The sequence below is a fragment of the Drosophila mojavensis genome, unplaced genomic scaffold, assembly GCF_018153725.1.
Source record: "Drosophila mojavensis isolate 15081-1352.22 unplaced genomic scaffold, ASM1815372v1 contig_231, whole genome shotgun sequence".
Classification (NCBI taxonomy): domain Eukaryota; kingdom Metazoa; phylum Arthropoda; class Insecta; order Diptera; family Drosophilidae; genus Drosophila; species Drosophila mojavensis.
This window is the reverse complement of record NW_025318772.1, coordinates 6,873,111-6,898,822: the sequence shown is the minus strand read 5'-3', so window position 1 is coordinate 6,898,822 and position 25,712 is coordinate 6,873,111. Positions and strand designations below refer to the sequence as shown.

The 25,712-nt window shown below is 42.2% G+C and overlaps 6 protein-coding genes, 1 long non-coding RNA gene and 1 other non-coding gene across 12 annotated transcripts in view; 4 read left to right on the top strand and 4 right to left on the bottom strand.

Moving 5' to 3' along the window:
• LOC116804878 overlaps positions 1 to 16,838 on the bottom strand; it is a 36,661-nt gene extending 19,823 nt beyond the window's left edge. The window contains exons 1-4 of one of the 5 annotated variants that reach the window (XR_006356932.1): positions 16,432 to 16,838; positions 15,712 to 15,839; positions 13,070 to 13,381; positions 11,413 to 11,464 (exon numbers count right to left, since the gene is read on the bottom strand). This is a non-coding gene — a long non-coding RNA (uncharacterized LOC116804878). Of the gene's footprint in view, positions 1 to 11,302; positions 11,465 to 13,069; positions 13,382 to 13,565; positions 14,669 to 15,711; positions 15,840 to 16,427 lie in introns of those variants that run through there. The other 4 variants (XR_006356930.1, XR_006356931.1, XR_006356933.1 and 1 more) reach the window with 4 other exon arrangements.
• LOC6575217 lies at positions 6,721 to 7,729 on the top strand. The gene has a single exon (XM_002001195.4). The coding sequence runs from the start codon at positions 7,202 to 7,204 to the stop codon at positions 7,640 to 7,642; it is 441 nt and encodes a 146-aa protein (XP_002001231.1). The 5' UTR covers positions 6,721 to 7,201; the 3' UTR covers positions 7,643 to 7,729.
• Positions 8,790 to 10,894, top strand: LOC116803696 (transcriptional regulatory protein AlgP). The gene is made up of 2 exons (XM_032727951.2): positions 8,790 to 10,243; positions 10,317 to 10,894. Exons 1-2 carry the CDS (start codon positions 10,151 to 10,153, stop codon positions 10,740 to 10,742), a joined length of 519 nt encoding a protein of 172 aa, XP_032583842.1. The 5' UTR covers positions 8,790 to 10,150; the 3' UTR covers positions 10,743 to 10,894.
• A 646-nt stretch (positions 16,839 to 17,484) lies between the features above and the next one.
• Positions 17,485 to 17,556, bottom strand: Trnap-ugg. Its single transcript has one exon. It is a non-coding gene; the product is annotated as a tRNA-Pro (tRNA).
• A 341-nt stretch (positions 17,557 to 17,897) lies between these two features.
• Positions 17,898 to 21,018, top strand: LOC6575215 (DNA replication licensing factor Mcm2). Its single transcript, XM_002001194.4, has 4 exons — positions 17,898 to 18,033; positions 18,087 to 18,279; positions 18,343 to 20,279; positions 20,347 to 21,018. Exons 1-4 carry the CDS (start codon positions 18,031 to 18,033, stop codon positions 20,866 to 20,868), a joined length of 2,655 nt encoding a protein of 884 aa, XP_002001230.1. The 5' UTR covers positions 17,898 to 18,030; the 3' UTR covers positions 20,869 to 21,018.
• Positions 21,016 to 22,186, bottom strand: LOC6575214 (putative tRNA (cytidine(32)/guanosine(34)-2'-O)-methyltransferase 1). The gene is made up of 2 exons (XM_002001193.4): positions 21,946 to 22,186; positions 21,016 to 21,880 (listed from the first exon to the last, which is right to left on the bottom strand). Exons 1-2 carry the CDS (start codon positions 22,064 to 22,066, stop codon positions 21,084 to 21,086), a joined length of 918 nt encoding a protein of 305 aa, XP_002001229.1. The 5' UTR covers positions 22,067 to 22,186; the 3' UTR covers positions 21,016 to 21,083.
• A 152-nt stretch (positions 22,187 to 22,338) lies between these two features.
• Positions 22,339 to 23,366, top strand: LOC6575213 (ER membrane protein complex subunit 10). The gene is made up of 2 exons (XM_002001192.4): positions 22,339 to 22,468; positions 22,527 to 23,366. The coding sequence occupies exon 2, from the start codon at positions 22,558 to 22,560 to the stop codon at positions 23,242 to 23,244; it is 687 nt and encodes a 228-aa protein (XP_002001228.1). The 5' UTR covers positions 22,339 to 22,468; positions 22,527 to 22,557; the 3' UTR covers positions 23,245 to 23,366.
• Positions 23,367 to 23,739: 373 nt separating this feature from the next.
• Positions 23,740 to 25,687, bottom strand: LOC6575212 (probable ATP-dependent RNA helicase DDX55 homolog). The gene has a single exon (XM_002001191.4). The coding sequence runs from the start codon at positions 25,636 to 25,638 to the stop codon at positions 23,806 to 23,808; it is 1,833 nt and encodes a 610-aa protein (XP_002001227.1). The 5' UTR covers positions 25,639 to 25,687; the 3' UTR covers positions 23,740 to 23,805.
• Positions 25,688 to 25,712: the final 25 nt, after the last annotated feature.

Here is a 25,712-nt window from a genome sequence, read left to right as displayed (position 1 = left end):
TACAAAAAAAAAAAAAAAAGGAGATTAGAAGAACCATTGCGCCCCATTTACTAGATGATGCCTAAGCAACTTTTGATAGTCGAGTTGACTGAATGGGATATTAAATTGTTAACATTAAGTGTTTTGACGATTCGCGCTAGAATTTGGTACGGGAAACAGCAATTGCATCGTTTTTGATATATTTTCATTTAGATAAATGTGAAGTCGCTAAACTTACAAATGAAAACAAACCAAATTGATAAGTTCATACGCCAATGATATTATCAAAATGTTCATAGTTAAGAAACAAACAATAATAAAGCAAATACATGTTACATACATATATATATATATATATATAATATATAAAACAAACTGTAAATAAGTTGAAATGAAATAGATGAAAAATGCATATAATTTTTGATAGTTAAGCTAATTGAAATCATTTTTTAAGACACACACAAATACAAAAGTGAAAAAACCAAAAAAGAAAGGAAGGAAAATAATTACGAAGTAAGTAATTCATTGTGTACTAAACTAAGCCGTGCATAGCTAAATATTATGCCTCAAAGAAGCAGCAGTTAGAAAATTATATAAAAAAAGGAAAGTAAAAAAAAAAAACAAGAAAAATTAATATAAATTATTACATAATATCCATTTTATACACACGCTTCATGTTGAACATGCTCGTTATATAATTTTGTTGTTACATAAATGCATAAATACACATGCATACGCAATCGAGGTATGAATAATAATGTATTTAAAAACAAATTCAAGCACCTGCACACACACTCACACACACACACACACACACACACACACACGATACACATACAGACAGAGACACCAACTTTTTTACAATTGGCTTTGATGAGACTATTGTTTGGTAAATTTGATAAGAATTTCATTTACAAGCAATTTGAATTTGAAACAAAGTAAAAACTTATAAAAAATGCAAACCATAAGTTAATAATAATAATAATAATATTAATAATACAAATGGTAAGCATTGAAATGAACACGCAATGAACAATAACATTTATTTATATATACCATATATGTATAATGAGGCGAGAAATAATCGAAACATATAATAATAATAATAGAACTAGGCGCATATTGAAAAATAAACAAGAACTATTATTGAATGAAAACAAAAACAAAACTCTAATTGGTTATTTACTTTGTTTGGGTGAGTGGACATATTTGTTATAGAAGAGGAAATGGATTTCAGAAATATCAACAAGAGAAAGGGTTTTCCACAAAGGCTATGAAAACAGCCGTTGGCTTAAAAGTAAGTAAGACAAAAAAGTAATTTTCCTAACTGCGCTATACTTGGTAAGTCTCTCTATTAAGGAATCCATCGGCTAGATGGATTAACTATAAAGGTTAGACTTCTTTTAGATATACCCCGCATACGGTAACGCATATTTAATGTACCTATTGAGCTGAAGAGATAGAGAAGAGTATAAAAGCTAACAAATGTTATTGATTTAGCTTTAAATCAATGTCCTTTTCATTTACTATTGAAACATATTTACTCCAAATATATTTTTCCGATTAGCCATGACTGCAACTTGATAGTCATGGTTCTATTATCTGAGATGATGGCTTGTTACGGATAATATAATATTTCGCTTTTCAATAAACCACATGAGGCCTTTTAATACGAATACATATTCCCAGTTTGAAGGCCCTAGCTTCAATAATTATGCTTGGAATTCACATATAAAGGAACAATAGTGAAGCGTATATGAAGAGTATATCATAGCATAGCATTACAATGATGATTATAGTAAGAAATGTAGTAGGAAAATTGACTCCAGCTGACTGCAGGCTTTGTCAATCTAATCAACAAAGGCTTTTGGCTTTATGGAGGCGTCCATTCCAACTGATCAAGAATGTATATACGAGCAACGGACTCTCTAAGCTCTGGGCATTGCACATTCCGAGACAATATTACAATGCCACTTGACAAGTGTATGAAAATCAAATTTCAGCCAGTCTATCGAGCGACAAGCGACGAGCGTAATGTAATTGGAATGGCATAAACAACAACTATGAACTAAATTAGAGAAATCCAATGAATTTTCCATGCAACAAAATGGCATACACTTAACCGAGAGGAGCAACAGCAGCAGCAACAACAGCAACTTGAGGAAGAGGCACATCCAATACATGTATAGGCATGTGTGTGTGTGTGTGTGTGTATGTGCATAATGGCAAGCCATCATCGTCCACAATTCCGGGCCGTTGATTTCGCTGTTTGTGGATGGGCAACCCACATGACTTGCCACAAAGCAGCGACGCAGTCGCGACAACAAAAATGAAATGAAGTGAAATGGAATCAAAGGCATCCATCGGGACTGTCGACGTTGGAACGGCGCAACCAACGCATGGAAATAGACACAATCGCCGTTCTATGGCGCACAAGAGATCGTCCATGGCAGCCATTCTAGTCAGTTCCGGGGGCAACGACTACCACTACGACTACGACTACGGCTACGGCTATGACTGCGACTGCGACTCTGAGTGCGACGCCGACATCGTCAATGATGATGTTTACAGTTGAGCTGCAGCGCGAAGCGTATCCCCCTATTCAAGGCCTCCCCCACCCACACACACACACACACACTAGCATTTGTCTGGTTTACATGCTATGCGTTCATGTGTGCGCACACCTTCACATTCACCACCTCCTCCAGGTTCATCTTCGCCTCCCATTCGTTCAACCTTTTTCAGCAGTCACTGTTTGTGTTTCGCTCTCGCCCCCTCTGGTAGCCACACCAAAAATTGAGTTTCCCTGACTTTGTGGTCGCACTTTGTGCTTGGCGATACCCAAAAAACAAGATAGTTTAGTTATGGTTAGTGTGCGGTCGCTGCGGAAGCAGAGGAAGTCACGAATTTGCCACAAATATGCCATAACTATGACGAAAATTTAAACAGCTTCGATTGCGGGCATACTTTCCGCATTGTTGCAGTCGACATCAAAAAGCTATAAGGAATTTCATTTCAGGCATAAATAAAGATCGATGACCTCTTCCTGAACTAAACTACCCAACACTGACCCAAATTTACTGGGCAAACCGACAGAAATTGCCACACGGAAGGAACTTTCGGTATGACTGCTTGACTTGGAGGCTTATTAGATATTAAAGTATTGCTAATCGTATATAATTTGTAATATTTGATGATTATAATGAATATGAAAAATATGTTGGATTATAAAATACAATTTTAGAATGTATTGCAGCTCACAAATATTGAGGAAATATTGAAGATTATAAAACCTGATACTACAACATTTATTTTTTTATTTTTTTCAGAAATCTTTGTTAAGTAATTTGTGTATTTTTCTTGAATTATAATTCAAATTAATCCATTCATGATTCATTTCAAGTTGAAATTTTCAACACATATGCTCAAAATTGTGCATGAGTCGTCATAACTTATTAAAAATAATTGTTTTTATAGCGTCCCAATAACTTATTTCGCACACCTTAATTAGAATTGTTTAAAAAAGCAAATTGCAAGCAGCAGAAGGTCTTCAACTTCGCTGAGTTCAACAGCAGAATCGGTCTAGCATTGTCCGTCTGATTGTTGTTGTCCGCCGGATTGTTATCCTGACTGTTCACCTATTCATCTGCTAGAGTGTGGCATATATTTTGTATGAAATTATTCTGCATCGTTCGATTTATTCGTTATTCTCCATGCTTTTTCTATAAAAGTAAACAAATATGAAAAACCTCACATTTTGAGTGCCTCTTCCATGAACCATCCGATATTAGCCAGTCAACTCCTCTATCTAACGATTGATTTTATTTTGCCTTTCATTAATTTTAGGAGCAGCCCCCATAAGCAACTAACATTAGAATATGAGATTTTCAGCAGTTCACTAAAAATTTTAAGCCTAGTTGATGTATAACAAGTAAGAAAGCTCTAGTCGAGCTCTAGTGGAGCAATAGCTATTTCAATAATTTTTCGCGTCTTTCAGCTTACACAAGAAACACGCACACGCGCACACATACACACACACACACATGCACGCACGCACACACACACATAAACACACATGCACGCACGCACACACACACATACACACACAAACGCATACACACACATGAGAAATTAATTGTTTAATAACTTTTTTTGTGGACATACAATCATGAAACTTTCAGATTATGATTACAACATGGATATGCATGTAATTGCCAAAGCACAAGTCTCTAGTATTTGAAATACGCCTTTTAAAAAAAGTGACGGTGAGGGGGTGGATATAGGGGGTAAATTTTAACAAAAACCGAAATTGTATAAATTGCAAGCATACATAAAAAATTTGGAGACTCTAGCAATAAAGGTGTATGGGATATAATTTTATAACTGGTTTTCGATAAGGTCTTTTATCGATAAAAAAAAGATCGGGATGAGTTATCGATTTTTAATGATAAACTTGATATCCGCGCTGTAAATACGGACATTTTAAAGCAAAAATTGAAGTCTCTAGCTCTTATATCTTCTGAAATCGACGCGTTCATACACACGGACAGACGGACAGACGGACGGACAGACAGACGGACAGGGCCAAATCAACTCAGCACATCACCCTGATCAAGAATATATATACACTGTGTGGGGTCTGCCACGCCTCCTTCTGCCTGTTACATGCATTTCAACCATTATACCCTGATTTCCCATTGAAAATGGGTTCAGGGTATAAAAACAAAACTGAGCAAAAAACAGATTCCAGAGTATATTTTGTAGTCAACGACTTCACACACCTTTTTATACCTGTCCTTTGATATGATTTTGTTTCTGACAGCCCCAATTGTTAAATTTTAATTGGAAAAACATGAGCTGTTTTTTTTTTTTTTTTTGCCAACATTTCCAGTCATTAAGGCGCAGCCAGGCTGAATTTTCATAAATTGAGAAAAATATTCAGCTATCGACTAGTTTCAGAATATTTCACCATAAACTATGTAACTGCAATTTTGTGGGCGAACAATTCTAGATGGCTGTTGCACGCACTCGTTTATGGCTTTTCGTGGAATCTGACTGAATGTACGAAAGCCAAGTTGGACCCTTTTGCGATTGCCGAAATGGCCCGTTAAGGCTACGCCCAGTAGTTGGGCAAATCATGCTCGACATGGCTCCAGAACTGCCTGCTGTTTCGCACAATTTGAAAGCTGCTGTTCCGCCTCCTCTTCCGCCTGCCCACTCGGGCCGGGTGCTACATATCTCAACAGGTAACCAAAATGCCGCCCACCTGCACTGCGCACACCTTGCCTGGTCATGCAAATGGCAAATCGCTTTGTTCGAACAGCCAGGCTGTAGCATGGGTATGTGTATGTGAGGAAGGGGAGAGGGTGGTGTCGGAGCCCCACAGTGGGGCTGGCTTGTGGTCTGAGGTGCGTTGATTCGAATGAAATGCCACTAAAGGACGCAATTGAGAGAACAACAAGCTCAACAAGCTGCCTCTGCCTGGAGCCGTTCTTTGTGCTCGCCAGTCCGTATACAGTTTCCCACGATTATATTTGGGGGCGCCACGAATTGTGGCATGCACAGTGCACGCCAATTGAACAATAAACTGTGTCACTTTTGGCGTCTCTTTTGGGTGCGGCTTTAATTGTGCTTGTAAATCATAAATCAACAGTTAAATTATTTCATTGTAAATAGCACCCACAGAGAGAGAGAAAGAGAGAGAGAGAGAGATGGTGAGAGACAGTGCTGGTGAGTTATTATCGATTGGCCTGGTAGCAGACCTTGAAAATGGCACCTCAATGACGAAACCCTAACGTACCCATCGGGGCAACAGCACCCAAAAGAATTCATCGGCTGTCAAATTTAAGTGGATAGCGAAAGGCGAACGCCTCGAACTGCATTTGCTTTAAATTTATGAACTTGACTTTTGGTTAGCTGAATCATACCCAGTCTGCCCTGGTCGGCCTGGCTGGTGCTGGCCAATCGATCAGACACGAAAGCCGGCTCCGAGGGCTTGCATGACTACAGGAAATTACCATAATTTCAATTTAAGAAATTAAACGAATTTTGCTAAAACGAAAAGAGCCTCGCAATGGCCTCAGCGTGGTTCGACTCGACTCGCCTCGGCTCGGCTCAGCTCAGCTCGACCGGGCATGCCAACAGCCAACAGCCAACACCATCTGGCCAAGGCTTTAATCATAAAACTGATTCTAAACAAAAAAAAAATAAAATAAATAAATAAATAAAAATGCTACCACTTTAAGGAATTGAATTATGGGCTTGAATTTACAAAATACTTTTGGCCAACTGGGTAAACTGGGTAAAGGCTCAAGGATATTCCGAAAAATGTTTGAAATTCATTTGTAGTTTTCCATCCATTATTTGTTCAGTCGACCCTCAATTGAGGTAATCCCCATAAGTTGACTAATAATTAAATTAGAAGAATATAAAAAGAAAAAAGGAAGAATAGAAGAATATAAAAAATATAACAACACTAAAAATTAAATAAAGTCGACCTCAGCTCTGAAATATTAACAAATAAAATAAAAAAAAAAATCTCTCAGTATTCATAACTCTCATTCACTAGAATCAATATGCCTATATATAGTATCAAAATAGAAAAACTTCAGTAAATATTTTCTTTTTATTTACTATTCACAATATATTGTAATATTATACAAAATAAAATTAAAAAAAAAAAAAAAAGATTTTCTTTAATAAGTGATTTTCTTTAAGCAACTCATCCTAATTAGTTTTCAAAAAAGTTTGCTCTCTGAAAACACTTTAGTCAAAGGCGGGTTTAGAGCTGCCAACTTCTTAGAAATTTGGGCGCAGAGCCGAAAATCATAAACAGAAGACACAGGAGAGAATGCTAAAATGCAGTCAACACTATTTGCTTAAAGACAAACGTTTACCAACACTGTTAGCAGCTAATAAGCACGTTGAGCAGCTCGACTTCCTTAGCAATTGCAAAAAAAAAAAAGATATAGCATCATATAATCACGGTCTCATATTAAGAGGAAGACGTCTAAGAAACTACAGTAAACTAGAGTTTTTGGCTAAAGAGAAACTTGCGTGGAAACTTGGTGAAACTCTCTATAAAAGACCTAGTTGAATTCAGCCAAAAACCGCGTGGAGAGCTCGTCGCACACACACACACATATACACATTCACACACACACACACACAAACACATACGCTTACATTGACAGCATCTTGACGAGCTGCGGCAATTAGCGCTATGAACTCGGCGAAAGGTGATCCGCTGCTGCAGGTGGCCAAATGTGAGATGTGCCCGCTGAAGGTGACAAACTTTGTGGTCGGCCTCTGCGAGCGCTGCGTTTCAATTTGGACGAGCAAACGGACATTGGAGACGATGAACATAACCATTGACCAGGTGAAGGCGACGATTGTCAGCATGAGCCACAGCAAGCTGAGACATCAGAATATGAGCCAAGTGTTTCGGCGGGTCATCGACGAGGAGCACAGACGTCGCAAGGTGAAAGTGGATCTCTTTCAAAAGCTACGCGAGAAGTTTCAGGACAGCATTCTACTGCCAGAGCTCGAGGCATGCGGCAAGAGCAAAATCAATGTCGTCGAGCGCAATTATGAGTTGACGCAGCCCGACATGGACCTGGAGCCGCTGGCGGACCTCAAGCTGCGCAAATCCCTACACAATTAGCATAGTAGTAAACTATTTTAAGTATGCATCGATAACGTTCGACAAGACAATATTATCGGGTCATTATAAATCGATTACAACTGCCTATTAGTATGACTATCCTTTTGTTCTGCTCAGCGCCAGTAATTGATAGATTTTTGCCTTTGTCTTTGGTTTTTGTTATTGTTTTTGTTTTGGTTTTTGTGGTGCCATCAATTGTGCTGCATCGACCGATGACCGCTTCGAAAAGCAATTGAAGCAAAAGTGATTGCCGCAGCCTGTTTAAAGTCCTTGGGGGACTCATGCACATTTTGGTAATGAAAATGTTTATTCAAATTTGCGTCAATGCCTCTGTTTATCCGAAACAAATATCAATCTACATAAATAAGTGCTAGTGGCTATGTGCACTCATGCCTCTACATACATACATACATACATACATCGACTATCTATAAGGGATCTCATGTGCATATGTATGTATTGGGCCTGTCATTGTTCGACAATTTGTTTAATGACAAAACTAATAAATCAAATGTTTTTGCGTTTGTCCATTACATTCAATTTGGACTGTTGAGGGCAAGGCTGACGTCATGAGCCACCATTAGCTTGAATATGGCTAAAACGGCATGGAAGCTTCTGTGTATTGTGGAAAAGCTTCGTAGAGGGCGCCACCAGCCGATAGATCGATAGCTCTATCGATTAAACGAGATCAGGCCAGCAGCCAGACTCGAATATCAGTTAAGCCCAAGTTGGCTTCAAACGCGCTTCAACACGTTCATAGAAAAGTGTTAATAAATAAACAACTAATTAATAATGAATGATGAATGCATTCCACATTGTTTTTAAATCATTTATTAGTCAAGAAAAGGGCAATGCATAACTGCAAATAACAGAGCTATTGTACACAAAGCAAACAAAACAAACGGAATTCCCAGAAAGATATGCGCTCATAGCAGGCTTTGTGTTACCCTGTATCAGAGAACGAAAGGGAGTGGGAGAGAGAAGGTATGTGCAATATATAATGCAATTTATTTTATTTTTTTTTTTTTGTTTTTGCATATCTATTTATATATGTATTTATATTACACTGCTCCCTTCAGCTTCTTGTTTTTAAATAATTCCTAGAGATCTAAAGACAAATTTTTATTTTATTTTATTTATTTTTTTTTTTTTTTGGCATAGCATAGTCGGATTGCTCTTCGTATTTATCTCACGCACAGCTCAAGTTCACTTAAATATATTATCATATAGAGATAGAACATTTTTACGTAAATTATGCAATGTTTATCATCCTATATAGTTAATATTTAGTAGCCTTTTGTAATCAGACAATAACATTAGCTAATCATATACAGGGTATCCAGCTAGTTGAGTTGCTTTGAACATGTTGCTCTCTCCCCTCTCAACGTCTAGACTTTTCACTTCTATCTTAAATTATGTTGCATACTTTCAGGTTGTTTAATGATTTCCAAGTCTTTAAGGGGCATCGCAGGCTATAAACAAAATGCAACAGATGTTCGAATTGTCAGCTATTTACATTGTCCATTCATAGTGTTTGACAGGTAATAAAAAAAACTCCAGTGCAGCTAACGGTTACTCGTTTAAAGCTTACATTTAGTGTTGGACAACGTGAGGCAATAAAAAAGCATGCGAATGAACATAAATTGATGCATGTTGCAAAGGGAAAACAATGCTGAAATGTCAGTGGAATCCGAGGACACAGCTGTTAGCTGTTGGCTGGGCGCTTTCTGGCTGGCTGGGATCGTAATTAAAGCAAACTTGGCCCAACGAAGAGAAATGTTTGCAGTCAACGAGCAACAACAACAACAACAGCGGCAACAGTAAGGAGCATGGCACAAACTGTGGCATCTGCTGTAATTTTTCAGTGCAGCACACTTGACTTTTATTTGAACTTGCATAGATACATATGTGTCTGACTGTGTCTGAGTGTGTGTGAAAAAGGCAGAGTTAGGGCACTCCTGTCTCCACTTAGACTGCAGTCAAGTAGCGCACTGCCATTTGGGCCACACTTTTGGTTACCTTTGTAAAAGTTTCTTCAGTGCTTTGTTTTTTTTTTTTTTGTTTTTTTTTTTTTTTTTTTTTTTTGTCAGGGCAAGTTGCCAAATTGGCTTAATGGCGTTAATGCGAATACGAGCTCTGACTAAACCAGCAGCCAGCAAGCTGACATCAAAGGTCATTATACAGGCCATCAGCGGCTGCAGTTGCCAAGCCATTTTTCAGAAAATTTTGGCCAGTTATATTACTCGTTGAATGTTCAAATGTAAAATGCAAAATGCAAATGCGAATGCGAATGCAAATGCAAATGCACATGCCAGGCACTCACAAGTTTTTCTTACCAATTTGCAGGAAAGGTAAACAAATGAAATGAAATGCGTGAAGATTTCGCTTTAAAGCCGATTGGCAGTGCCGCCTTGGGCACTTACTAACACCCCTTTTGTGCAGAGTAACAAGTTGACCAACACTGTTGTGTTTTACTGTTAGCATGCCTCCAAGACTCTAAAACGCGTTATGGCACCATTTTCCATTTGCTCTCAGTGCAAGGCAAGAACTCGCAAAGTTACCAAGGATCCCATCACGTTAAAGCGAATTTACTTGTGCCCCGTAAGCATGCTGTATATATATATATAATGATTACAAGGGATTCATTTCAAAACATTTATCAATTCGTGTCCAGATATGCTTCAATGCTAAAAATGAAGCAAAGAATATTGAAAAGAAAAAAAACCAAAAGAAGACAAATCATCAACAAGAGCAGCCAGCGCAGGACGCGGCGAGGAGAGCGGCAAAGTCAGCGACAAAACCAGCGACAAAACCAGCGACAAAACCAGCGTCAAGACCAGCGGCAAAGCCAGTGGCAAAGTCAGTGGCAAAGTTAGTGGCAAAGCCAGTGGCAAAGGTAGTGGCAAAGTTAGTGAGGCAGTCAGTGGCGAAGCACCAGCCCAAGGCGCAGTTCGCGCATATTGCACCACCAAGACTACCCCAAGCAGCGGGCAGAGCTGTCCCAGTCAGCAGTCGAAAATATACGCCGCCCGTAATGCAGACTGTGATCATAAGTGGACGAAAGTATATTGCGATTAGTGCGACAGCCTCCGACTGTTAGAGAAGTAAACAAAGCCGGCGGGTTTGTGTCTCTGCTATGGTGCATATCCACACTAATCGCACATCGAGAGTATTTGCCTCAAATGCAAATATTTACACAATGTAATATATCGCAAAACCACACACATCTATATTTATATAATACAATTTCATATGTGCCACAATTAAATACAATAAGATAGTTTTCTAAAGTTATGTTTTAATAAATATATATATATATTTACAAAATGTTCACAAATTGAAGCAATTTACATATTTCCAAATAGGAGAGCTCTAGATGCTGGTGCCAGACTGGGCGATACCCTCAACCTTCCACACTCAAGTAATGTCTTATGTACATACAAACACTAACACACATGCACACATACACACGCACACACAAAGATGCTGCTCAATTTATGCAGGCAGAGAAGTCATGGAATAACTCTTACTCTAGATGTACGATTTTAATGCAATTTCCAGAATATATTTATGACTGTGTATATACCACAGTGTTCTATTGGATTTGGGGGAGGGTGGGAAAAGCCATGCTGACTTGGAAATATTTGTTATAAAAGCAGGTTTTACTACAAATTTAATGTTTCTATTAATAGGCAATAGCAATTGGATGTTTCTATTTATACACAATAAGAAATGTTTCACAAAAATATCATTTTCTATCTGTTACTTACACAATATATCCAAACCAACATACCCATTTTGACCCTTTTCAATGGGTCCAGCCTGCAAAAAGAAGATGGTCAAGTAATATAATTAAGCATTTTGTGCGTCAAACTTAACAATTTACATAAATTAATTAAAAATACATTGCGTGACGCATAGTGCAACAGCAGCTACAAAAACAGTAGCAGCAGCAACAACAACATAGACGACAAACTAAGTCGGGGTAGTCCGACTAGCAGATACCCTGATCTACCTATTTAAATATTAAATATAAAATGGCTATATTTATTGTTTATTAAGACTTTATTTTGTTCCCGTTTTGATAAGCCGTAAACTTTATATATTGGGTTTCGTTTCAGGAGAGAAACTTTGAGCTTGCTATGTAGCAACTTCGTCTTTAATTCTTATGGGATCTGAGATCGATGCATACGAACGGACGGACGACCGCCTCAGCTCGTCATCCTGTTCAAGAATATATAGTTTACTTTCACATACTTTCAAAGAAAACAACTATACCCTGCTTGCCCTTGGGCTCTGGGTATCAAAATGTTATGCATAAATTTGTTGGGCAATGTTTATTTATAAATCTGCTATCGTTTCATTTTGCAACATCTATTGTTGCTGTTGTTGTTGAGGATATGCGTGCTGGTGTGGCATTTATTTACGTCACAATCTCGCTTCCGCTGTGCAGCAACTGCAACACTGCAGCTAACTCGATTTGCCGTCTCTCTTTAGACGGCTGCGTGATTTTCTAACATTTCCCCGCCGTTTTCCATGCTCATAAAAGTTTTTAATGCAATTTCCCTAATCAGATTTAAAGCGACTGCAGCAGAGTCAAGGCTCGAATATCGTCTGCCGATATGTGAACCATGAAATTGAATTTCAATTAGAGATTTTTGTTTTCCGTATTTCATGTCAAATCGTTTAAAACATTTTTCAACTGCATTTGATTTAATATGTTCCCATTATTTTAACAATTTGCTGCAGATTAATCAAATTCGTCCCATTAGCTTTTGGTATAAATTCGAACTTTCCGCTTGATTTTTTGCTAGCTACTGTGGTCTTCCTGCCCCCACCCCTGCCTGCCCCTTTTCAGGTCCTTCAAAGTTTGACATGTCAATGCCGTATGTGGTGGTGTGTGTGTGTGTGTATGCATGCACACATGTACACATGTGTGTATATGTACATATTTACAACAATTGTCAAAATCACATTCAAAATCAATGTTAAGACCTTGCAACCTTCATCGGGGCTTTAGCATTCAACTTTATTTGGGCTTTTGCGATTCGATTTTTCGATGGGAAAACAAAAGTTGAACGCCTGGAACTATGCAACGAATACTTTTAGAGTGCACCGCCCACACCCTTGGGCACGTGAAAGCCGAGGGCAATCAACCAACATGCAAACAAGGCCCTCACCTGGCTGCCTAGCGACAATTAAGGTCGTCCCGCCCCAAATGGAGCTGCTGGTTTCTGGTTCCGCCTCCTCTGTGAGCCGTTGTCATTGTTGTCACTGTGTCGTACATGTTTTGACTGCTTTATTTAAATAACTGTCACGCGATGGCTATGTAGTAAAATTTGATGCCCAAATCGAACTTGACCAGGCCGCATTAGGGCAGACCATTTTTGTTTTTCTAACTGATTTTCGACTAAATGCAAAACTCACGTGTCAACTCTATAACGCATTTGCCATAATTGAAGTGCTTCACGCGATTCACTTTTAACGTTCAATGTTTGTTGTCCTGTTTAGCTCCCCTGTTGTCCTGAGGCCCATCCCACATACATATATGTATGCAGAGCTTAACCATTTCCATAAGCCCAGTCCCAACGGCAGCTGCTCAAACATCCATTGCCCATTTGGCACCCGCAGATTGCATGGTCATTAGTGCCAGCATTAGGTTTTTCCTCTTTTTTTGTTTTATTCTTTTTTTTTTACATTACCCAGATAAAAGAGGCAGGCACACATTTATCATAGATCCTGTAAATAAAAATTCAGAGTTGGATTCATGAAGTTCATTTAGCGAAAACACGATCTAAGGGCTAAAGAGATTTAATTTAGTAGACAAGGAAAGGGAAAGAGCAAACGTATTAGCTAAATATACTTAAATTAATATTTAAAATATTAAAATATTGTACATTGAACAAATGGCATTCTATATTACCAAAATCATTTCAATTATCATCTCTTCATATGTAAATATTTGGAATAATACAAGTGAGTGCATTGCAAATTCGTCTTGGCGCATTTTGATTAGCCTTTACAGCTTTTATTGTACTTTATTTGTGTCTACGTTTTGTTCTTGTATTCACTGGCAATCGTGCTGCGCCCCATTCGCTGTGGCATAGATGATAATGATGTACGCATCCCATTGGCACGCCTCGCACTGCGGAAGGGACGGTGTACCCGACCTACACTACAGCCAGTGGCCATATGTTCTGTGTACAGTGACTCTCGGAGTCATCGCCTGTCGAGCGACCTCAATCATAATTCCGTTTAATTGCTTCGTAATTATGCCGCGCACATGCTTTTCTCGATTCGCCCGCAGTTGCTTGCTGTTAATTCACTTTCACTTTCTCGTGCTCCTCTGAGAGTAACATTCTCTTTTGCTCTTGCTCAGAGACAGACACACACACACACGCACGCACAGCGAGCAGACACGCACGCAGAAAGCGTGCGGGCTGAGTGACCAGGCAGTAGACCAGGGCTAACCGATTGTCAGCCCAACTGGTCGGCCATTTTGGTATATTATTATTTGTCTCCTTTGTTTTGCGCAATTTTTCGTTATTTGCTTCATTTTCTGTCATTAGAAGCATTTAACTTTTTGCCGTTTGCTGCCGATTTGTTTCCATTATTCATGCGGCTGCCATTCGAGCTTTGCCATTCACCAAGTTGGCCATGTGGCTAGGCCAGCAGAAATAGAACAACAACAACAAGAATTATCCTACGATTATGGCTTTTATGAAGTGTCCTAGTGCAAACAGTAGCCCAACAAGCCTAGGGTAAATAATTTCATTTTACTTATTTCTCGTTCTTTTGCTTGTTTCTCTGTTGTTATTTTTCACCGCGGCACTTGGGCAATTACTTGCATACATGCATAAAAAATGAAGGAACTATTATAATAATCGATTGTGGACGTAGGCTACTCGTATAGCCAATTACCGAGGACTTTAATAAACACATCGACAAATACTAATCGCATAGCTCAGCTGCAGCCAACTTAACGTGTGTAGTTGCTTCCGAATGTCTCCTCTAGTTTTGTCTATGTATGTATTTATGTATATATAGATGTACATATGTCTGCTCGGCTTGGCAATGTATACGTCACTTCAAGTTTGTAAAACGAGCTTGCGTAATTTGTAGCTAAAGTCTAGCTAAAAAGCGTATCAATGTATGTCAATGGGTTGTTGCTTTCAATTGAAGAAGTTGCTACCATGCAGGCAGTGTCTGGCTACCTCAGCATGTAACAGAGCGAGGGAGAGAGAGAGAGAGTGTGTGTGTGTGTGTGTGTGTGTGTCAGAGCTATATGGAGATGGATGGGAGTGCTTGCATGGTCTCATGTCATGCCAAAGTCATTTAGATATATCGCACACACATTTTTAATGACAACTAAATGCGAATGTCATTTGGTTTTGCAAATGGCGAGTGAACTGCCAAAGGCCCACTCTCTCTCTCTTTCTCTCTGTCTCTCTCTCTCTCTCTCTCTGTGTCGTTCACGGCTGCTTAGTAAATTGCATACAGCAGCGCCACAATGTGGGCGAAATGGGCGTGGTCTTGTCATCAGCGCGTCAGAACGAGGCACAAGTTTGTCTAATACGCAAACTTTTAATTGAGTTTAAATTTGTATGAGCGAAGCAAATCAAGAAAGAGGCTGGCGCTACCTCCACCTCCTGCTTCCCTCGGCACCCCCTGGCAGCCATCAATTGCGACCATATTTATGCAACAGCATGCTATGAAGAATGTATGAGTGCCCAAATATCAATGTGCGTGTGTGTGTGAGCGTGTGAATGTGTGTGAGTGTGCGTGTGTACGCAATTTTTGAAGTGTGTCGGTTTCAATCCTGGCAAATTGCCCATGAAATATTAAATTTACCATAATGAGACGCCATTTTTATACCTCGTAATTTGCCAATGTTGATGTGTGTGTGTGTGTGTGTGTGTGTGATGTATGTGTGATTTTGTGCTTATTAGCATGCCCACAAAATGGGCGTTACCAGAGAATAGCCCGCCAACAAGTAAAAGATAATACACTTATGCACATTTGTGAGCAGGGGCAGCCCATACATTGAGGTTTGACTGTGGCTAACTTACCTTTACCTTTTAGCAGCCATCATGAAATTATATGCCTTTTTATGACCACAGCAGCTCGTTTTATGGTCATACTACAGCATCTTCTTATAAAGTGTGTGCTGCGAAAAACTTCCAACAGTTGCGTGCCACTGAAAGACCGCATATGAATATTAAAGTGCAAACTGCGTTTGAGCATAGTTTAAAAGTCTTGCAATCACAATTTATATTAACTATGTATGTATATATTTACGAAAGCCCATAGATTTGCTAATTTACTAATCGAATTTGCAATACACAAATTGTTTTTGTTAAGCAGCTGTTAACCGGTTAACCGCTTCTGCTCATGCCGGAATGACTGTGAGTAAACATTAAGTTGGCTGCGCTTGACTTGTCGCTAACATAACTTGTTGCGGCAATAGTAAATTTACGTTTGACTAAGATTTAAGCAAACAAGACGTTGGAAAACTTTACTGAAATACATCTTAAAAGTTGTATGTATTAGTTTTTTGTCATGCATACAAATGTAAAAATATATGTATATGTACATATGACATGTATATATGTATATACACATATGTATATATGTATAAGCCATTCATGGATATTACAATGCTAATTTGCTACAGTGGAAAATTTGTACAAGCTTCGAAAATGTGACATATTGAGGACATAAATAAACACCTTAACCCTACACATAGTAAATACATAAATATATACATACATACATATGTACATACATACATGTGCTTGTCCTAGTGTCCATTAATTTTCAGTTCGAAATGAAAAATGAGTCAATTTGCAGTGGCTTGCTCTTTTACCTGGGGCCCAGTCACATGACTTTAGATTTTAATAAGAAATAATTTCCCGTCTCGGATAGTTTTACTCGAAGTGACTTTGCTTATAAAATGTCTTGCAATTCCGCATCGACAAATGACTTTCGGCTTCGCGGCACGTACGCTGGTCAGCAACACCAGCAAATAACAACAACGCGCCTCTAGAACAGTAAGAAGGAATGAAGGAAAAAACCAACCACTACAACAACAAGAAACACAAATAAATAAAACGAGGAGGCAAAACTGCACGATGCGCGTTTAATGTCATTTAAAGCTGCAATTACTCAGCACGCTTGCTTGTATTGTCCGCGCAACCACCGCACGGAACCGAACGGAACGGAACAAAAAAGAACAGAACAGAACAGAGCGAGCGGAGCGCAAACATAAAGCCACAGACAGTTACACACAGGCACAGGCACAGGCAGAGGCAAAGGCATATTCACAGTTGACACACACATACGCACACAGCCACACTCACTCAGGCACACAGAGACTGACAGTCACACAGTTGCAGTTACAAGCCTGCTTCCAAAACTCCACTTGACTCCATTCGCTTTAATGTCATTGTATGGCCGCAATTATTTTGCATGTGGCATTGTCGCTGCATGCGATGCCTATGCAAATATACCTACCGTATACTGGGTAGGCGACTCCTTCCGGTGCCATAAATCGGCCGTCTCGTGACGGTCTTATATTCTATAATTAAGTAGAAGGCGCAGAGAAATTAGAAAAGTGTCCAAACACGTACGACGTGGTCTTAGCATTACGTGCCAACGGGTACTTTCAACTGTAAAATTTAAATAACTTTGTTTGCGGTAAGTGATCAATTAAAAATATATTACTAATTATTTCTAACTGGCTAGTAAACGACCACATACATATTATTAAGCAATTACAACCAAATTATTTATAAACGCATCGTTAAAAATAATCAAAAGGTTTTGTAAAAAAGTTCTTACACGGGCTCAACCGGGATTTGAACCCGGGACCTCTCGCACCCAAAGCGAGAATCATACCCCTAGACCATTGAGCCATCTGTCTAGCGCAATCACAAACAATGCACATAAAATGCTTACAGCGACGTGGCACAACTTTCGGTTAATATAACATTGAGCTTCCAAACGTTAGCAATACAAATCATATGTTTCAAAATATCGATAACTTGTCTGTTTTGTTAAAATCCGCTTTTATTGCAATTAATGAGTTTGTAATTTATATTTTCAATGCTGATTGCATTGCGTTTTATAATTTATGTATGTGAATGAATGTTAGTAGTGAAATCAACTGTGTCGTTGCTCGATGGCGTTGCAGCCAATCGATTAACTTATTTAAGTGTATCGCGTTTTTTGCCCGATAAATATCAAGTGATTGTGATTCTCCCGCCAAAATTGCACGCCGATTTCGCACAGCTGCCGCAGCAGTAACAACTGAAGCACAACAATCTCTACGCGCAAATTGAAGGAATAGACATTAATTAATTTATAGATAAAACGCCCAGATTGCAGCTATGGTAAGTTGCTCTAGTAATAGAATGTTTGTAATACTTACAATGCCTGGTTGTAGGATAATCCCAGTTCACAGCCTCCAAATACGCCCAGCGACGTGATCGAGCGTCGCGATTCGCGAGCTGCGATGACTTCTCCAGTTGGCGACTTCGAGCCTTTCGAGAATGAGGATGAAATTCTTGGCGATCAAACAGTGCGGGATGAGGAGGAAGAAGATGGCGAGGAGCTGTTTGGCGACAACATGGAGAACGGTATGCACCCATCAATTGTTAGAAATGTCAGATTGTTTGTTGATGAATAAATTCCATTTGTAGATTATCGCGAGATGCCTGAGCTGGATCACTATGATCCTGCCATGCTGGATGATGAGGAGGACTTCTCCGAAATGTCGCAGAGCGAACGCTTTGCAGCCGAATCGGAAATGCGTCGTCGGGATCGCGCCGCCGGCATTCACCGAGATGATCGTGATTTGGGCTTTGGTCAGTCAGACGACGAAGATGATGTGGGACCACGTGCCAAGCGACGTGCGGGCGAAAAGGCAGCCGTCGGCGAGGTCGAAGACGCAGAAATGATCGAATCCATAGAGAACCTGGAGGACACCAAGGGACACTCCACCAAGGAGTGGGTGAGCATGCTGGGCCCGCGCACCGAAATCGCGAATCGCTTCCAATCTTTCCTGCGCACCTTCGTTGATCGTGGCGCCTATACCTATCGCGATCGCATTCGCCGCATGTGCGAACAGAACAAATCCTCGTTCGTGGTGTCCTACACGGATTTGGCTAACAAGGAGCACGTGCTGGCCTACTTTCTGCCGGAAGCACCCTTCCAAATGCTTGAGATCTTCGACAAAGTGGCCAAGGACATGGTTCTCTCCATTTTCCCCACCTACGAGCGCGTAACCACAGAGATTCATGTGCGTATTTCGGAGCTGCCGCTGATCGAGGAGCTGCGCACCTTCCGTAAGCTGCATCTGAATCAGCTCGTTCGCACCTTGGGCGTAGTTACAGCCACAACGGGCGTCCTTCCCCAGCTCTCAGTGATCAAGTACGATTGCGTTAAGTGCGGCTATGTGCTGGGTCCATTTGTGCAGTCGCAGAACACGGAGGTGAAGCCGGGTTCCTGTCCCGAGTGTCAGAGCACGGGTCCCTTCTCCATTAACATGGAGCAAACGCTGTATCGCAACTATCAGAAGATAACGCTGCAGGAGTCGCCGGGTCGCATACCCGCCGGTCGCATACCACGCAGCAAGGATGTCATCCTGCTCGCGGATCTGTGCGATCAGTGCAAACCAGGCGATGAGCTGGAGGTCACGGGCATCTATACGAACAACTATGACGGCTCGCTGAACACGGATCAGGGCTTCCCTGTATTTGCAACGGTCATCATAGCCAACCATGTGGTGGTCAAGGACTCCAAACAGGTGGTGCAGTCGCTGACGGATGAGGACATTGCCACCATCCAGAAGCTGAGCAAAGATCCACGCATTGCCGATCGCATAGTAGCTTCGATGGCGCCGTCCATTTACGGCCACGAATATATCAAGCGTGCTCTGGCCTTGGCTCTCTTCGGTGGTGAGTCCAAGAATCCGGGCGAGAAGCACAAGGTGCGTGGCGACATCAACATGCTCATCTGCGGTGATCCAGGCACGGCCAAGTCGCAATTCTTGAAGTACACAGAGAAGATAGCACCGCGTGCCGTATTCACCACCGGCCAGGGAGCCAGCGCAGTGGGCTTGACCGCCTACGTGCGTCGCAATCCCGTGTCCAAGGAGTGGACTTTGGAGGCGGGCGCATTGGTGCTGGCCGACCAGGGCGTCTGTCTAATAGATGAGTTCGACAAGATGAACGACCAGGATCGTACCTCCATACACGAGGCCATGGAGCAGCAATCGATATCCATATCAAAGGCTGGCATTGTCACGTCGCTTCAGGCACGTTGTACGGTGATCGCTGCCTCTAATCCCATTGGCGGTCGCTATGATCCCTCGATGACCTTTTCGGAAAATGTGAATCTCTCGGAGCCGATTCTGTCCCGTTTCGACATATTGTGTGTGGTCAAGGACGAGTTTGATCCCATGCAGGACCAGCAGCTAGCTAAGTTTGTAGTGCACTCACACATGAAGCACCATCCCAGCGAGGAGGAGCCGCCTGAGCTGGAGGAGCCGCAGCTGAAGAATGTGGAGGAGATACCACAGGATTTGCTGCGCCAATACATTGTCTATGCCAAGGAGAATATCCGACCCAAACTAACTGTGAGTCCACATACAATATTTAGACTGGAATATCTCACTAGCCTAATTATAATTATCTTTCATCTAGAACATTGATGAGGACAAGATTGCCAAGATGTACTCGCAGCTGCGACAGGAATCCTTCGCCACAGGCTCGCTGCCCATTACGGTGCGTCACATTGAGAGCGTCATCCGCATGTCGGAGGCGCATGCCCGCCTGCATCTGCGCGAGAATGTGATGGAGGCAGACGTTAGCATGGCCATACGCATGATGCTCGAGAGTTTCATCGAGGCGCAGAAGTTCAGCGTGATGAAGAAGATGCGCACCACATTCCAGAAGTATTTGGCCTTCCAGAAGGATCACTCGGAGCTGCTCTTCTTCATCTTGCGCCAACTGACGCTCGATCAGCTGGCCTACATACGCTGCAAGGACGGGCCCAGTGCCACGCACGTGGAGATCATGGAGCGCGATCTGCTGGAGCGAGCCAAGCAGCTGGACATTACCAATCTGAAATCATTCTACGACTCGGAACTGTTTCGCTCCAATGGCTTCTCCTACGATCCCAAGCGGCGTACAATTCTACAGATTGTGGTCGATGGCGCCGCCTAAAGTACGGCTGGATCTAGACCTATGCGAAGAGTTTACCTGAACACATTTACGTTTTTCATCTCATTTAGTATTAGAGGCGCCCAAGTTTTGTTTACCGTTTAGCATTGTCATGTCATACTATGTCCAATAAAAAGCTGTTTATGAAAGTGAGTTCTAAGGGTTCGATAATGTTTAATTAGGATTATCAAAATATATGTAGTCAAGGTTGGGATTATCTACCAATCACGTTCTGCACTCCGTACAGCGATTTCTCCCAACAGCACCGGCTCTAGCTCGTCCTTAAATTCACTAGGAAAATCGACATCATTTATCATGTCATCATAGGTCATTTCTAGATCTTCCAAGGTGAAATCTTCATCTTCTTCATCCGTACATCCATTCAAATCGCCACAAGCAATAAATGGGACCAGACGCTGATTGATCGCTGAGCCCGTTAGGCGGGCTACTTGTCGAAAATCATCCCGTGCCGGATTTATGACTTGTGGAATATAGCCAGGCGGCAGCCGGAAGTCACAGCACACGACGAACGCCTCATTGCTCGATGGTCGCGAGCTCGGCGGCTTGTAGATTTGGAAGTTATTAAAGAATGAGAGTAATCTTGATTCGAGCATGCAGTTGGCATTGCCCTTGAATATCTTTGCCACGAATTTGCCGCCTGATTCCAGCACAAAGGTGGCAATGCTCAGAGCCGAGATTATCAGCTGGCTCTGCATATATTCATCCATTTCGTGGACGCCGGTCACATCCGGTGCCCCATCGCAGACGACCAGCTGCGCCTTCTTGTCATCGCCATAATTAAAGTGCGAAATTATCGCTTTTGCTGTACTCTGCTTGGTTATGTCGCCCTGCAGCTGGACAACTCCACGGATTGGCGCCATCGCTTGCAGATCAACTGCGACGATTTTCACTTCCGACTTCTGGTCGTCGGTCAGGCAGCAGTCGTAGAGCTTGCGCGAGAGCACCTGGGACCAGCTGCCGGGTGCAGCGCACAGATCAACCGCTCGTTGCACATCTGTAAAAAACTTATGCCTGACTGACTGATTCTCCATCATAGTAAACAAATATCAAACAGCCTACTGTCCAAAACGCCGAATTGATCGTTGATGTGCATCAATTTGAATGCACTGCGTGCTCGCCAGCCCTCCTCTTTGGCCTGACGATAGTAAACGTCCCGTTTATCCTTCGACGTTTTTCCCATCGACCCGCCGTTTTGTGGAACCGTAAAATCCACTCAAGTTAAGTATAAAAATATATTTAATTAAGCTGTGTTACCAAAACACAAACTGGAAGAGTCTCTTCACTCTGTTATCGATTAATCCACGTGCTCGATACATAATCGATAAGCTGCGATTGATAACTGCCGATAAGCCGGGAAAGCGGAAATTCAAAGAACAAAATATAAATATAAATAGGCATTGAATCAATTGTCTCATTCAAATTTTTAGATACTCCTAAAATTTATGTCTATGCTACAAATGTCAGCTAATATATCGACGCTCAACGCTGGCAGCAACAATTGAATACCACCGGTTTCTATCGATAGAAATATACTGCAAATCATATGGGCTGCAGTTTAATGACTTGTTAACGAAATTCGGACGTAAGTAATTACTAGAACCATCCCTCGAAAAACTTCTATAAGAACATTGCCTTTTCAGACAAAAACAAACAGAACCCATATTAACGAAGATGCATTTAAGATTAAGCTATTTATTAATCGTTCTGGTCAGCTTCTTTGCAAGTGGTTGGACCTTCTTGGAACATGATAGCTGGATAAATATTGATTTGTACCATGCGCTGACGCCTGCCAGGCCAGAGCATTTTTCGCATCGCGGTAATATCTCCATACCAAGTCTGAATGCGGGACTGTCGACAATTGTGCAAAATCCATTAACGGACAATGAGCTTGAAGGCCTAAAGGTTCTGGCACGCCAGAATGGATTCTATCGCCTGAGGGCAACGGTCACATATCCCAATGGCAGTAGCCAGCGCTTCCTGACCTCCAGCAAAGCGTGCAGTTTGCTGCTGGCCCAGTTCAATGATGTTCTATGGGTATCACTAGATCCCAATGGCTATGTGACGGGCATCACTACCTCCCAGGATCCCGCACCAAAGATCTCAGAATGCACCGCCGAGAATACGCAGCAAATCAACGAGAAAAACTTCCGCTCTGATGTTATCCTTCGACATGCCGAACTGGCACCGGTTCCGGACACTGGCAGCTTTATACAGAAGTTCGAGCGTGAGCGTGAAGCCAGAGAGCGCGGCGAGGTGCGCGACAATAGGGGCTTCTTTGCTAAATACTGGATGTATATTGTGCCTGTAGTCCTATTGGTATTTATTTCTGGAGCAACCAATCAGGATGCTGCCAAATAAGCATTAGTAAAAGTAAATTAGTAAAAATCGTAGTTCTTTTGATTGGAAATAAAGGAAATAACACAATTATGCTCAACCACACACATACATATGTATGTATGTCTTTGAACAGCTAGACTAAACTTTCTTTTATCTTTCTGCATTGCTGCTTAGGCATATTTGTGTGTATGTACATAAATACTTTCATTTAAGAGAGCGAGTACAAAAAGAGAGGGCGTGCAGTCATCTTATAGCAGTAGCTAAGGGTTTCTGTACATGCATTAAATTAAGATAAAAATTAAGCAAACACATTTACATACGCTGTAGAATTAAGAGATAGCGCTCATCTCTCTCGATCGTACTGATTAGTAGTGATACTCGATTCGAGGAAAGGCATTGGAGTTGACTATCGTCACTTGACGCTCACCAAGAGTGGTGGTGTAGTTGAGCAAGTACAAAGAGTTCTGTGTGAGAGAGTGTATGTGTGGCACGAGCAAGTACACTAAACTATCGTCGTTCATACAAACTATTTCTAGTTTATTGTTTGTACACTTAATTAGTTACATTAAACTATACATCTTCCTAGTCGTCAACACCATCAATGCCCATGGCCTTGTCATAGTCCTCGTCGGTGATTTTCTTCTTTTTGAGCCGCTTATATAAACGAATATCGCTGGCCAGTTCTTCCAGGTCCTCCTGTGTGTATTGCTGCTTGCGTTTGCGCTGTGCCCCACCCTCGGCTGCTGCCGCTTCGCGCTTGCGCTGCTTCTTCGCCTTTCTCAACTCCTTCTTCGACTTGGCATCCAGCTTGGCCTTCTTGGTCTGATCCCAGGATTCGGTGCGTTTCATGTGTTGCTTCTGGCGTCCTGGCCAAGTGCCCGTCTGCTCGAACGTCTGCAGCTTCTGCTTGCGCACCTGCTCCTTCTGCGCATTCTTGTAGGTGAGCTTGGTGAGATCGACTTCGAAGCTGGGCGCAATGTATCCATTGCCCTGGTAGTTCTTCAGCTCTGGCATGCGCGGCAGCTGCAGCAGTCCATACGCCGTGGCCATTTTGCCCAGATCCAGATCCTTCAGCCGCAATATAGCGCTGCACTCGTGCTTGGTGTAGGCTCGTACATGGGAGACAAAGGCTCGCATGCCTTTGTCGTAGGCCCCTTTATCAGCAGCCTGCAGTTGATGCAGTTTCTCCACCGTTGACCTCAGCTCAGCCTCGTTTGCTTCAATGCATTCCTCTTGCAGTTCGCTCAAGTCAACTTTCTGATTGAGCTTTAGGAACTGGATATATGCATCCTCGGTTGGCAGCAGGAATACCAAAGCGTTTCCCTCGTTGCCTTGCCGAGCGGTGCGTCCCACACGATGCACGAAACTCGAAGCATTGGACGGAGGATCCCATTGCACCACCCACTCGATTTCCGGCACATCTAGACCACGGGCCAAAACATCCGTGCACAGCAACACCGAGTTTGCCTCGGTGCGGAAACGCTCCACTACATTCGCTCGCTTGTTCTTCATCTTGCCGTGGATGCCCAGGACCTGGCGATCGGGCAGAAACGACGGCAGCATCTCTGCCCAGTACTCGACGCAAGCGCAGGTGGGAAAGAAGACCATAACTTTGCCGGTCTTGGAGGTGGGCGAGCGTAGGAACTGCAGCAGCGAGAGAAACTTTTGTTCCGGCTCCACAATCTTGTAAAAATTCTGTAGACGCGCTGGGGTATTAACGGAAGCCTTCTCCTTGACGGAGACCAGCACAGGATTACGAAGGCCGGCACGTATCAGGTCAGTTACCTCGGTGGTCTGTGTGGCTGAGAAGAGACCAGTGCGTCGCTGGCGAGGCAGATAGCCTAAGATGTTGTTGACACTCGTCTTGAAGCCCAAATCGAGCAGGCGATCCGCCTCGTCAAGCACGAGGAATTCCAAGCTCTTCACACGCGAAGCCAAATTGAGGTCGTCGCCTTTGCGCTGAAACAGATCCTCTAGACGTCCAGGCGTGCACACCAGTATACATGGTGATTGCTGCTTCAGAGCGGCGATGTCCTCCTCAATGCTATTGCCGCCGACGATGAGCTGTTGATTCAGGTGCTCCAGTTGCTCGTGTGCCAGGAACTGGGCAAGTACCTCGGATATCTGTCGCGCCAACTCACGTGTGGGCGATATGATCAGTGCACCAATCTCCTTTGCTGTCCAGGGCGTCTCATTGTGGCGACGCTGCAGAATCTCTAGCATAGGCACGAGGAACGCCAGCGTTTTGCCACTGCCCGTAACAGCTTCGGCGGAGACATCCTTGCGTGCCAACAGCAATGGAATCGATGCCGTTTGCACAGGTGTCATTAGATCAAAGCCAAACCCCTGCAGCACCTCGAGGACGGGCTGTGAAAGCGGCGGCTTGTCCAAGGATTTCCATGTTTTGCGTGACATTTTTGTAAACAAACACACGTGCTGCGTGGTTGCCACCTGACTAATACAGCTTATAGCTATTGAGCAGAGCTATC

Excerpts from the sequence above, each read along its gene's own strand:
- LOC6575217 (XM_002001195.4), top strand. The coding sequence starts at position 7,202 with ATGAACTCGGCGAAAGGTGATCCGCTGCTGCAGGTGGCCAAATGTGAG.
- LOC116803696 (XM_032727951.2), top strand. The coding sequence starts at position 10,151 with ATGGCACCATTTTCCATTTGCTCTCAGTGCAAGGCAAGAACTCGCAAA. Across the intron at positions 10,244-10,316 it reads AGCGAATTTACTTGTGCCCC|ATATGCTTCAATGCTAAAAA; the intron begins GTAAGCATGCTG and ends ATTCGTGTCCAG.
- LOC6575215 (XM_002001194.4), top strand. Across the intron at positions 18,280-18,342 it reads TGGCGACAACATGGAGAACG|ATTATCGCGAGATGCCTGAG; the intron begins GTATGCACCCAT and ends TTCCATTTGTAG. Across the intron at positions 20,280-20,346 it reads ATATCCGACCCAAACTAACT|AACATTGATGAGGACAAGAT; the intron begins GTGAGTCCACAT and ends TCTTTCATCTAG.
- LOC6575214 (XM_002001193.4), bottom strand. The coding sequence starts at position 22,066 with ATGGGAAAAACGTCGAAGGATAAACGGGACGTTTACTATCGTCAGGCC. Across the intron at positions 21,881-21,945 it reads TCAATTCGGCGTTTTGGACA|ATGTGCAACGAGCGGTTGAT; the intron begins GTAGGCTGTTTG and ends AGTTTTTTACAG.
- LOC6575213 (XM_002001192.4), top strand. The coding sequence starts at position 22,558 with ATGCATTTAAGATTAAGCTATTTATTAATCGTTCTGGTCAGCTTCTTT.
- LOC6575212 (XM_002001191.4), bottom strand. The coding sequence starts at position 25,638 with ATGTCACGCAAAACATGGAAATCCTTGGACAAGCCGCCGCTTTCACAG.